This window comes from Bombina bombina, chromosome 6 (genome assembly GCF_027579735.1).
Source record: "Bombina bombina isolate aBomBom1 chromosome 6, aBomBom1.pri, whole genome shotgun sequence".
Taxonomy (NCBI): Eukaryota; Metazoa; Chordata; class Amphibia; order Anura; family Bombinatoridae; genus Bombina; species Bombina bombina.
The window spans coordinates 571,576,761-571,590,107 of NC_069504.1; the positions used below are offsets into that span (position 1 = coordinate 571,576,761).

Here is a 13,347-nt window from a genome sequence, read left to right on the forward strand (position 1 = left end):
AGTCTAGTTACTATACATAGATCCAAGAGTGGCCTTTTGATTACATAGGTGGATCTTATCATTTAACCCCTTAGTGACCACAGCACTTTTCCATTTCCTTACTGTTTGTGACCAGGGCTATTTTTTCATTTCTGAAGTGTTTGTGTTTTGCTGTAATTTTCCTCTTACTCATTTACTGTACCCACACATATTATATACTGTTTTTCTCGCCATTAAATGGACTTTCTAAAGATACCATTATTTTCATCATAATTAATAATTTACTATAAAAAATATATAAAATATGATGAATAAATGGAAAAAAACACACTTTTCTAACTTTGGCCCCCCAAATCTGTTACACATCAGCAACCACCAAAAAACATCCATGTTAAATAGTTTTTAAGTTTTGTCCTGAGTTTATAAATACCCAATGTTTACATGTTCTTTGCTTTTTTTTCAAGTTATAGGGCAATAAGTACAAGTAGTACTTTGCTATTTCCAAACCATTTTTTTTTTCAAAATTAGCGATAGTTACATTGTAACTATCTGTCAGGAATCCCTGAATAACCCTTCACATGTATATATGTTTTTTGAGTAGACAACCCAAAGTATTGATCTAGGCCCATTATGGTATATTTAATGCCACCATTTCACCACCAAATGCGATCAAATAAAAAAAGTTGTTCACTTTTTCACAAACTTTAGGATTCTCACTAAAATTATTTACAAACAGCTTGTGCAATTATGGCACAAATGGTTGTAAATGGCTTTCTGGGATCCCCTTTGTTCAGAAATAGCAGACATTTATGGATTTGGCATTACTTTTTGGTAATTAGAAGGCCGCTAAATGCTGCTGCGCACCACACTTGTATTATGCCCAGCAGTGAAGGGGTTAATTAGGTAGCTTGTAGTGAGTTTGTAGGGTTAATTTTAGCTTTAGTGTAGTGTAGTAGACAACCCAAAGTATTGATCTAGGCACATTTTGGTATATTTCATGCCACCATTTCACCGCCAAATGCGAACAAATAAAAAAAAATATTAACTTTTCACAAACTTTAGGTTTCTCACTAAAATTATTTACAAACAGCTTGTGCAATTATGGTACAATTGGTTGTAAATTCTTCTCTGTGATCCCCTTTGTTCAGAAATAGCAAACATATATGGCTTTGGCATTGCTTTTTGGTAATTAGAAGGCCGCTAAATGCTGCTGCGCACCACACTTGTATTATGCCCAGCAGTGAAGGGGTTAATTAGGTAGCTTGCAGGGTTAATTTTAGCTTTAGTGTAGAGATCAGCCACCCACCTGACACATCTCACTCTCTGAGCCCTCCCTGACCCCTCTCAAACAGCTTTCTTCCCTTCCCCACCCCACAATTGTCACCACTATCTTAAAGGGGCAGTCTACAATAGAATTGTTATTGTTTTAAAAGATAGATAATCCATTTATTACCCATTCCCCAGTTTTGCACAACCAACACAGTTATAATTATATACTTTTTACCTCTGTGATTACCTTGTATCTAAGAACCTTCTTCCAGCCGCCTGATCACATGACTGTGACTGTTTATTATCTATCGTCTTGCATTTAGCATTGTAATGTGCTAAATCTTAAATAACTCCCTGTGCCTGAACACAGTGTTATCTATATGGCCCACGTGTACTTTCAATCTCTTTGTGTTGAAAAGGAATGTAAAAAGCATGTGATTAGAGGCAGCCTTCAAGGGCTTAGAAATTAGCATATGAGTCTGCCTAGGTTTAGTATCAACTAAGAATACCAAGAGAAAAAAGCAAATTTGATCATAAAAGTAAATTAGAAAGTTGATTAAAATTACAAGTCCTATCTGAATAATGAAAGTTTAATTTTGACTAGACTTTCCCTTTAAGTACTGGCAAAAAGTCTGCCAGTACTAAAATAAAAGGCTTTTTTTATTTTTTTTAAATATATATTCTAGAGTGTAGGATCCCCCCTTAGCCCCCAACCTCCCTGATCCCCCAACAGCTCTCTAGCCCACCACCCTCTAACTGGTTGCCACCATTTTGGGTACCCAGTTTGTTAGATTTTGAGCCTTTTTGAGTTTTTTTGTTATTGAAAAAAGCCCGGAAATATCTTGTTACTGTCAGCTGTCCCCCCTCAATACCCTACCCCCCTCCCAGATCACTTTCCCAATATGTATCCCCCCCCCCCCCTCTCCCTCCTACCCTTTCTCAATTTTGGCAGGCAAGTTCAGAGCATAACCCCTTGTTCTAAGGTATCAAAATGTCAAAGAAAAGCTGCACTCTCAAGGGTGGATAGTGAATAGACCTTTATTGGGGAACAACAATGTTTCAGGGCACCTGCCCCTTTGACAAAGGGGCAGGTGCCACGAAACATTGCTGTTCACCTAATAAAGGTCTATTCACTTTTTTTCAGCAGATGCGGGAGTAAAGGAGCACCTCAAAGTGAGGCTTAAGTATACTTTAGAAAATAGATTATGCAGTGCATACAAGTGTAAGAAGAGCAAATCTATATGTTGCGAATATTTAGATTGTGATTATATTGCAATTAGATTGATCAAGTGTTGCAACAATAGTTACTGTAAAATAAGCAAATTATACTGAATTCTGGGGATTACAGCAATAAGACCAATGCAGTGAAATGGCTAGAAAGTATATGGTTGGCAAACAGCGCTAATACTAGCTGTACATATTACAGTGGCAAGATAATGATATCTCCCAGTATACTAGTACACGCTTTGAGAGAATGCTAATTACGTATTTAAAATCAGATATTTAATATATTAAAAGAACTAGAAAAATGGATGGGTTTATACATAAATTATAAACAATAAAACATATACATATAATACAGGCACGGATAGAGTCGTGCAATAGAAAAAAGATTGGCCAATCTATAAAATTAGGACAAAATAAAAAGAATACCAGTAAAAATGTGTCGAGAGTCCCAAAAAAGGGGGAGTAAGGTGGAGCTGTATATAGTGTCCCAAAGCAAACTCTTGAGTGGGGGTTTGTATGGTGTCTCAATGTTAATCCAAGTAGAATGTCCCTTATATGAGGAAGTGATCAGATCCAAGGAGTATTAGGGACAAAAATAAAAATAAAACTGTCCATTATAAAGAATGAGTGAGGTCCAAATGTTGATATCCAAAGTGAAAAAAAATAGTGTCCGATATTAGTATACGTAGAACCTGTGAAAAAAAGAGAACAAGAATACTGCACATAGTGATCACAATAAGATAGCAATAATTAGAAATGTGCTCACTGTTTTAAAACAGAAACTCGGGCTGGTATGTCGTTCACAACGGATGTCTACGCGTTTTAGCCTACAACGAGGCCTTTTTTTTCAAATCTGTGCAGTATTTTTGTTCTCTTTTTTTCACAGGTTCTACTTATACTAATATCGGACACTATTTTTTTCACTTTGGATATCAACATTTGGACTGCACTCATTCTTTATAACGGACCGCTTTATTTTTATTTTTGTCCCTGATACTCCTTGGATCCGATCACTTCCTCATATAAGGGACATTCTACTTGGATTAACTTTGAGACACCATACACACCCCCCACTCAAGAACTTGCTTTGGGACACTATATACAGCTCCACCTTACTACCCCTTTTTTTGGGACTCTCAACACATTTTTACTGGTATTCTTTTTATATTGTCCTATAGATTGGACAATCTTTTTTCTATTGCACGACTCTATCCGTGCCTGTATTATCTGTATATGTTTTATTGTTTGTAATTTATGTATAAACCTTACATTTGTATTCGCTGCATAATCTATTTTCTAAAGTATACTTAAGCCTCACTTTGAGGCGCTCCTTTACTCCCGCATCTGCTACACATGTTCTGAACAATTTTGTTAGGCTATTGTTCTTTAATGAAGTGAACGTGTATGCACCATTATACTTTTGGCGCTGTCCTCTATGTACTTTCGCCATATCTATTCACTTTTCACTCTTGAGAGTGCAGCTTTTTTTTAACCTTCAATGTGAGTTCATATAATATATATCATGATCAAATTTGGACTTAGCATCGTCCCCTTTAAAAACCCATTCATAATTGTGCAATCTCATTTAAAGATCTCTAAGAAAGATATATTAGTCAGCCAGTCCTAAAATGGCAGGCATCTTCCTTCATGAAAAACAGCAAGACACAATTGTTGGGATAGTGGTATGAAGGGAGAAAGTAGGGTTTTGTTTTTTTGTTTTTTAATAATTTTTATTGAGGTTTAAATAAATACAGCATATAACAAAATATACAGTTACATGACAGTTTGGTATACTGAAAATCTCCCCTTTCAAATAAGTAGATATGTACAGTAAGACGGATTTATTACAAACAACAAAACAGAGGTGAAGCAAAAAAAAAATAATGCTTGAAGTAACTGACTTATTAATATTGTGCCGTATACATTTGTAAATCCTCCAAAGCACATAGGAGGCTGCTTTTGGACCTCGTGTGAAGAGATGGATAAACTGTTTTATGGAGAATTTCTCAATAATTAGGTAACCACTCATGGGTTACTTTTAGTGAACCTCATGTTTTTTTTTATATTAAAGCATATGAAAGTTATGCATACGCAATAGAGTATATATTATTATAACAAGCAGTAAACAGGACTATATATAAACTGAGTAAGAATAATAGTGTTCTGTTATTTCAGCTTCATGAACTAGATGTACAACATCATGGTATATATATATACAAATATAGATGTGCATATGTAATATAAATATTTTAGGAGGAACTGTTTTAGAAATAATAGGTAAGGAACATATACTCAAAGCTAAAGCAAATAAGAATTGTTTAACCATTGGCTGTAGTTCTCATAAATAAGATCCATAGTGGTGGTATAATAGCTGGAGTATATATTAAGACCATATCCTTACACTTTATTTAGAAAGCCATACTGTTTGGGCGCAGACAGCATAGCATGAAAATGAAGTAGTCTAAGGGAAAGGCTTGCTATAGTAGTATAATTAGATAACATGTTCCTAGCTCATTAGTAAACAGTAGGTTGTGCAGTAGTCTAAGAGTATATTTCAACAAAATACAATACAAACTTCTACAGTAAATACTATCTTGCGTTATTTTTTATTGTCCTCTGTAGTATAAAGAGATATTCAAAGTCCATAGAGTTTCCTGCGCACCATTAATCAAGCCTGCAATATGAAAAATAATGAAAGACCGCCATGTAGGTAAAGAGCAGGAGTTACCAAAGTCCCCATGGTAAACATACATTTTAAGTTAGATGAGCATCTCTTGGGGTAAGTTCTCAAGCTATTTAAGCTATTTTATTATGTAAAATGACCCCACTCCAATTCTGTTAGTTGTTTTACTAAAGCCTTTGGAAATATTTCAGAGAGCAAGAAGGGCAGGATGCAAAGTAAGTCTCACCGATCATGAGCTGTCAATCTGGGTTGTTATAACGGCGTTCTTATTTTTTAGGAATTACTTTTTTTCACGTGTTGTTTCTGAGATGCTCAAGGTCTCCAATTTAAAGGGACTGGAGGTTCTTGCCATAGATGAGATTGTACACAAGTCCCCATAGCTCAAGTTGCCATCAGTAAGAGCCAGGGTGTGCTTTATCCCCCAACTGCTATGTGTCAAGTTGCTTGTAGGATCAGATAAGCTGGTTACTAATCTTCCATGTGGATTTTGCAGGCTAGCGGCAGTAATCGTGTCACCACTAAGAGGGTTGGTGTCATAAAACGGCTTATAGCCTGTAATCCCCATGTCTTGTGTTTTACTCTGACTGGTAGGCATCCGCTGAGATACAGAGTCGCCGCTATCATTTTCTGATATGGGAAGAGAGGTCTTTTGCAAGTTGTCAGCCAGGCTTTCAGCCATAGATTGGTTCAGTACTGCTTTTATCGTCTTTGTGAAGGCAGCTTGATAGAGGTCTAGTAGATCACTGAGTTTGTTTAAAATAGCAACTGGTTCCATACTTGTCTTGAATACTATAAGGTAGCCAATGTTGATAAGGTTAGATGCTGCAGTGGCTTGCGTTTATCCCTGCTCTGTTACTCTAGAGGCACTTAGATGTCTTGCCTGGGTGTTGGATAGTAGGCCACAATCCCCATACTGATCCAATGAACTATATCCAGCATCAGGGCTGTTACTATTGGTACCGTTTAGAAGAGTGCTCTTTACCCCATAGAATGCTGCTATTGGTAGTGCTCGATGGGGCTGTAAAAAGGGGACTATGTGCAGATTTGTGTAGAGGCTTGAAGGAGCAAGCAGTTTAGCAACCTATCATCTGAACGTAAGGTTTTAATATGATCATGAAAGTGCAGATGGGTTATGATTAGAGAGACCAGTTATTACTGTATATGTCAAAGGGGCACACGATCTTGTGAATTAAAAAATACTCTTTGTTAATCTACAAACTACATATTAAAAAATAATTACATTGTTTGATTACTTTAAATGTTAAATGAAACTAATAAAATATATGATGTTCATAAAGGAAAACTATTTAACATGTTTAAAAATATATTTTGTGGAAAAAAAGTTTAAGGTGGCATATTACCCATATACTAAATCAGTTGAAAGTAATGCAGCATATGTGTAAAAAGCTGACTAGAAAAAACACACGAACAATTTTGTGTAAAGAAAGAAGATATTTTACCTTAAAATGTTATCAGTACCCACACCCTATTGTAGAATAACTGTAAATAATCATATCAGGAATCGGATGTTTCTTACCAGATTTACAAGGGAGTGTTCATCTGACATGTCCAGGCACCATTACTTTATTATTTACCTCAGTTTAAGGAAGTTTATTATGAACTATCAGGAGATAATGAAGTCCCACAGTGAAATCCCAAAAGATAACAGTAAACCAAAACATGAACACTGCACTGATGATGCTAAATGGTTGGTTTTACTTTGTTCCCCATGCAAGATATGACAGCAAATAGAGTAGCTGAAGGGTAACTGCTCACAGAGCACATGGAGTTGATCTTAGTTTTAAATAAAGAAAAACTTATACATTATAAATCTCATTAAGAATGAAAGAGAAAGTATGTCAAGTAACATGTTCTTTTAAGTGAAAGCTAATTATTTTGAGCTTAAAACTAATGACGCGTACACATTTGGTCTGTGGGCTCTCACTGGCTGATAGGAAAAAACACCACAGCTCTATTGATGAACAGTGACACACAGCACAAATATAACAAGAAAAGTGTTTATTTTTACTACAGGCACATCCGATTTCCATAAAGCAGTATATATTTCAATGTCTATCTTTTAGAGGCAACACGAAAAAAAAGATAACGACTTTAATGTTACTCTAATTATCTCTCATTATCTGTCTGTCAATCTATACTTATGTATTTACCAATTAATGCATTTTATACTCTTAAGCTGTTTTAGACAGCTTATAACTATCTTCACCACTTTGCCTATCACTCTCTCTGCAACAACAATATATTTTTGCTGACAAAGGAAGCAGGAAGACAGCATATTTCCATAACAATGAATTTATGTGTTAATATTATCTGTAGAGCAAAGATTTCCATATAATAAATAAATTATGAAAGATTTGCCATTGTTTAAATATCATAATTTTCTTGAAAACACACAATTTGCAAATAATTGACTTGTCTGTGTTTTGCACTTTGCTCTGACAAATGTATATTTTCTAATGTTCTTCTTTTATACAGAATAAGATATATAAATATTGATCTGAACAAATCCTATGAGACATAGTTTTCATTCACTGTAAAGAAAGCTTGGAAGAACATTTTAGGTTTCCCACTGACCACTATGAACCATTTGTAACAAAGGAAATCATTTTAGTTTTGATCTGTGAAAAGAAACCAACAGCAGTTTGTATATTGTACTTTCTAAACAATCAGCTATTTTGCAATTGTATGCTTCATGCAGCATGTAATCTTACACACAGGCACACTGAGTTTATATCAATTTATGAAGATTTTTATGGAGTTACATCAGGATCTATTACTCAGATCACCAGTATTCTTAAAGTATTTTAAAGGTAACTTTTCCATTTTCATTCAATCATTTCATTCTATAAGAACTAAGTAATAACGCTTTAAATGGCAGATGTTCATTTTTTGTATGGTGTTAAATAATTCTCCAGAGTTTTTAAGAAAGAAACATGCTTTTAACCAATTTTTTTTTCATATGTAGTACTGGGCAGATTACTATTTACAATGGAACGTGTCGGAATACCCTGGAGTGAAAAATGTACGATTTCCAGATGGACAGATTTGGAAGCCAGACATTCTTCTGTATAACAGGTAAGTGTTTATTGTGTTTAATAGAATTTTATGTTCATTAACTAATGAACTATAGCAAGTGTCAGTTGCCGTGGGATTTTTTATGTATGTACACACACACAACTTTTAGATTACAATTGCCGAATCCAATTTTTTATGCCATTAAGAAATTAAAAGAAAAAAGTAAAAGAAAAATCATTATTCATAGTTGCATATTTGGAACTGGAAATAGTCATCTAATTTTTAAGGCAAACATTTATGTAAGACAAACAAATTTGTATTTTATTAAAGCCACGATTCAGGTTTTTCTTAAATTGATGATTACAATGAAATCTGACTGTTTTAATACCAGTATTTACATATTTGTGTTATTGTGCTACAATTGTATGTAGTTTATAGCAGCTTATTTGCATATTCTAGCTTGCAGAAGGAACCTTCTGAGACTGGTTTACAAACTATTTTTTTTTATTACAGAACATGCTGGATATTTTATGCTAATGTTGTAGTAATAATACTAATGATAATAATTAAAAATAGTAGTGTCAACTTAACACACAAGCTCTAATCTAAAATAGTTATTTGCATTTTGTAGTAATGTACTAGAATTCACCTTACACCTTACACATCTCTCTAGCAATCCATTCTAAATCATCAATCACCTAAATCAATCTGATCATCAACTGATATCCTTCTTTGTAAATTCCTGCCTTGTCTGCTAGCATCTTCAGTACTTAACATTGGTTTCTTTATCTCTGTCTTATCTTTAATCCTTCAAAATATATTGCACTTGGGTGTTTATTTCATTTATAAGTCCATTTTTTACAATTTCCCTGTGAATCTGGCATGTGCTTGGAAAGATATTTGATTTTAGAAAAATATATGTTAGTAAGTACTGTGCTGGCCAAAAAATATAGATATCAAACCCTTCTAAAAACACACCTTCCTCCAAAGTATGTTATATAATTAAAGAACAAATTGAATGTAGTATTTAGAGGGCGCTTGGAGAAGCTAAAGATATCTTAATATGCTACCTAACCGCTAGATTTAGAGTTCTGCGGCCAAAGGGGTGCTTTTTTTTCCCCACACCTTTTAAATATCACTGGTATTTAGAGTTCACAGAAGGGCTGCCTTAGGCTCCAAAAAGGGAGCATAGAGCATAATTTACCGCCACTGCAACTTTCAATACCAGCGGTGCTTACGGACGCGGCCAGCTTAAAAAACGTGCTCGTGCACGATTCCCCCATAGGAAACAATGGGGCCGTTTGAGCTGAAAAAAAACCTAACACCTGCAAAAAAGCATCGTTCAGCTCCTAACGCAGCCCCATTGTTTCCTATGGGGAAACACTTCCTAAGTCTGTACCTAACACCCTAACATGTACCCCGAGTCTAAACACCCCTAACCTTAAACTTATTAACCCCTAATCTGCCGCTCCCGCTATCGCTGACCCCTGCATATTATTATTAACCCCTAATCTGCCGCTCCGTACACCGCCGCAACCTACATTATCCCTATGTACCCCTAATCTGCTGCCCCTAACACCGCCGACCCCCTATATTATATTTATTAACCCCTAATCTGATGCCCCCAACGTCGCCGCTACCTACCTACAATTATTAACCCCTAATCTGCCGACCGGACCTCACCGCTACTATAATAAAGTTATTAACCCCTAATCCGCCTCGCTCCCGCCTCAATAACCCTATAATAAATAGTATTAACCCCTAATCTGCCCTCCCTAACATCACCAACACCTAACTTCAAGTATTAACCCCTAATCTGCCGACCGGACCTCACCGCTACTCTAATAAATTTATTAACCCCTAAAGCTAAGTCTAACCCTAACACTAACACCCCCCTAAGTTAAATATAATTTTTATCTAATGAAATAAATTATTCCTATTGAAAGCTAAATACTTACCTGTAAAATAAACCCTAATATAGCTACAATATAAAGAATAATTATATTGTAGCTATTTTAGGATTAATATTTATTTTACAGGTAACTTTGTATTTATTTTAACCAGGTACAATAGCTATTAAAAAGTTAATAACTATTTAATAGCTACCTAGTTAAAATAATTACAAAATTACCTGTAAAATAAATCCTAACCTAAGTTACAATTAAACGTAACACTACACTATCAATAAATTAATTAAATAAAATGCCTACAATTATCTACAATTAAACCTAACACTACACTATCAATAAATTAATTACATACAAATACCTACAAATAAATACAATTAAATAAATTAACTAAAGTACAAAAAATAAAAAAAGAGCTGTTACAAAAAATAAAAAAATAATTTACAAACATTATAAAAATATTACAACAATTTTAAGCTAATTACACCTACTCTAAGCCCCCTAATAAAATAACAAAGCCCCCCAAAATAAAAAAATGCCCTATCCTATTCTAAAATAAAAATAGAAAAGCTCTTTTACCTTACCAGCCCTTAAAAGGGCCTTTTGCGGGGCATGCCCCAAAGAATTCTGCTCTTTTGCCTGTTAAAAAAAACATACAATACCCCCCCCAACATTACAACCCACCACCCACATACCCCTAATTTAACCCAAACCCCCCTTAAATAAACCTAACACTAAGCCCCTGAAGATCTCCCTACCTTATCTTCACCACGCCGGGTATCACCGTTCCGTCCAGAAAAGGCTCCGAAATCTTCATCCAAGCCCAAGCGGGGGCTGAAGAGGTCCATCATCGGGCTGAAGAGGTCCATCATCGGGCTGAAGAGGTCCATCATCCGGCTGAAGTCTTGATCCAAGCGGGCGCTGAAGAGATCCATCATCCGGCTGAAGTCTTCTATCAAGTGGCATCTTCAATCTTCTTTCTTCCGGATCCATCTTCATCTCGCCAACGCGGAACATCCATCCTGGCCGACGACTTCCCGGCGAATGACGGTTCCTTTAAGGGACGTCATCCAAGATGGCGTCCCTTGAATTCCGATTGGCTGATAGGATTCTATCGGTCGGCAGATTAGGGGTTAATAATTGTAGGTAGGTGGCGGCGACGTTGGGGGCAGCAGATTAGGGGTTAATAAATATAATATAGGGGTCGGCGGTGTTAGGGGTACATAGGGATAATGTAGGTTGCGACGGTGTGCGGTCGGCAGATTAGGGGTTAAAATTTTTTATTAGAGTGGTGGCGATGTTTGGGGGCCTCGGTTTAGGGGTACATAGGTAGTTTATGGGTGTTAGTGTACTTTAGAGCACAGTAGTTAAGAGCTTTATGAACCGGCGTTAGCCCATAAAGCTCTTAACTCCTGGCTTTTCTCTGCGGCTGGAGTCTTGTCGTTAGATTTCTAATGCTCACTTCAGCCAAGACTCTAAATACCGACGTTAGAAAGATCCCATTGAAAAGATAGGATACGCAAATGGCATAGGGGGATCTGCGGTATGGAAAAGTCACGGCTGGAAAGTGAGCGTTAGACCCTTTCCTGACTGACTCTAAATACCAGCGGGTGGCCAAAACCAGCGTTAGGAGCCCCTAACGCTGGTTTTGACGGCTAACGCAGAACTCTAAATCTAGGCGTTAGATAGGTGTTAAAGAGAATTAGCCTTATTGAGACCGTGATTGTCTGTACATATATTTATATAGACTAAACCACAAATTCAATACCTAAGGATTTCTAAATGATGACTATAGATTGGTTTGAATATAGATTAGTCTTAATTTAACTGGATATGTTTATATGCAATATTATAAAATTTACTCCAAGCAGAGTAGGCAAAGATTATTACAAATTTATTTACAAAGATACTTTAGGTTTAGTATACATTCACAATAGTAATATTTGGGAGGTCTCCCATACAAATAGGACCACTCTAAAGAATGGCATATAAAAATATAAAAACACTCTCAAATTACAATAAAATGGGGGTGTAGCCAACTTCCACCGAAGCAAAACGCATATCTTAGGAGCTCCTATCATTTACCATAAATCTAAAAGATTATACCATCTATATTACCCATTCATGACTTTATCGTGGAGATTCATATTGAAAGCTATTTTTTGATTATAGTTGGAGAAACTCTGCAGTACCTAACATCTTAATTTTTCCAATCCCTGCTCTCTAACTTCCAGGGAAATACCGAGCATTTGAAATCATGGCCGCGCTCTTTCTAGCACAGCTAAAAGATTTGTTAGACCGGTACAATGAAGCCCTTTTGGAGGTTGTGGCTGAGGCTTTTAGACCTCTTGCTGCCCTTACTACTGCTTCGGCTGCTCTAACTACCTGCGAGGATAAGTGTGCAGCAGATACAATTGGCCCACGGCGGTCGCCATCTTTAATCCCCATACCAAGATATCTATTACTGCATTACAATCAAAAGGAGATTGTAGGGCAAGATGCTAGTGGAGAACTGGACTCCACCTCTACGTTACAGGACCCGCAACCAGATGCGCTCTGTAGGGTCTTAGAAGAGGTATCGCTGACAGATACTTACCACCGCATTAAAAGATGGCGTTGGGTGAGGGGCTCCCGCATGGCTGCCGTCTACCAACTAACATGCCGACACCTCTCTTTGGTACATGACACATGGAGTGGTATTGATCCATGGCTAGGGGAACCTAGAACATGTGTGTCACAAAAGTGCAGAGATCTTCGAGACCCAGTGGCCGGTGATGACTGTTGGTCAATGTTAAAGCTTCTACACCGGGTGAGGCGAGCTCTTTATAGTCTCAGAAAAGGGATTGGCTAGTCTGGACATAGACTCAGTACCCATATTGGGAGAAACTCTTGCAGGTCTGGGACTCTGTATATCAATCTCATGGGGCTGATTTACATCTACTCCCGGGGTGAGCCCAGGAGCTATGGAAATAGTGAGGGGTCTCTCTAGCGATCCGGCGTGGGATAAAGACTATTTACCATAACCCTTATCAGTGGGACCGCAGGTGAAAATGTCCACTCTCCATTTGCTGTACAGGATGATCTTGTAGGGGCTCTGGGGATAATCAGCAGCTATATGACAGTCTTACACTTGATTTCCTGACTTATCGTTGCATCAGCTGGATTACCCATCCCAGTTATGTACTATATAGACATCCCAAGCTATATTTTGTTTATTATATAGTGTATTATGTTACTGTTATATGG

The 13,347-nt window shown here is 36.6% G+C and overlaps 1 protein-coding gene across 1 annotated transcript in view; it reads left to right on the top strand.

Moving 5' to 3' along the window:
- The window catches only part of CHRNA7 (cholinergic receptor nicotinic alpha 7 subunit), a 509,577-nt gene that overhangs the window by 344,971 nt on the left and 151,259 nt on the right, over window positions 1-13,347 (top strand). The window contains exon 4 of the mRNA XM_053717538.1: window positions 8,145-8,254. Within this exon, the coding sequence (XP_053573513.1) occupies window positions 8,145-8,254 (110 nt within the window). The remainder of the gene's footprint in view (window positions 1-8,144; window positions 8,255-13,347) is intronic.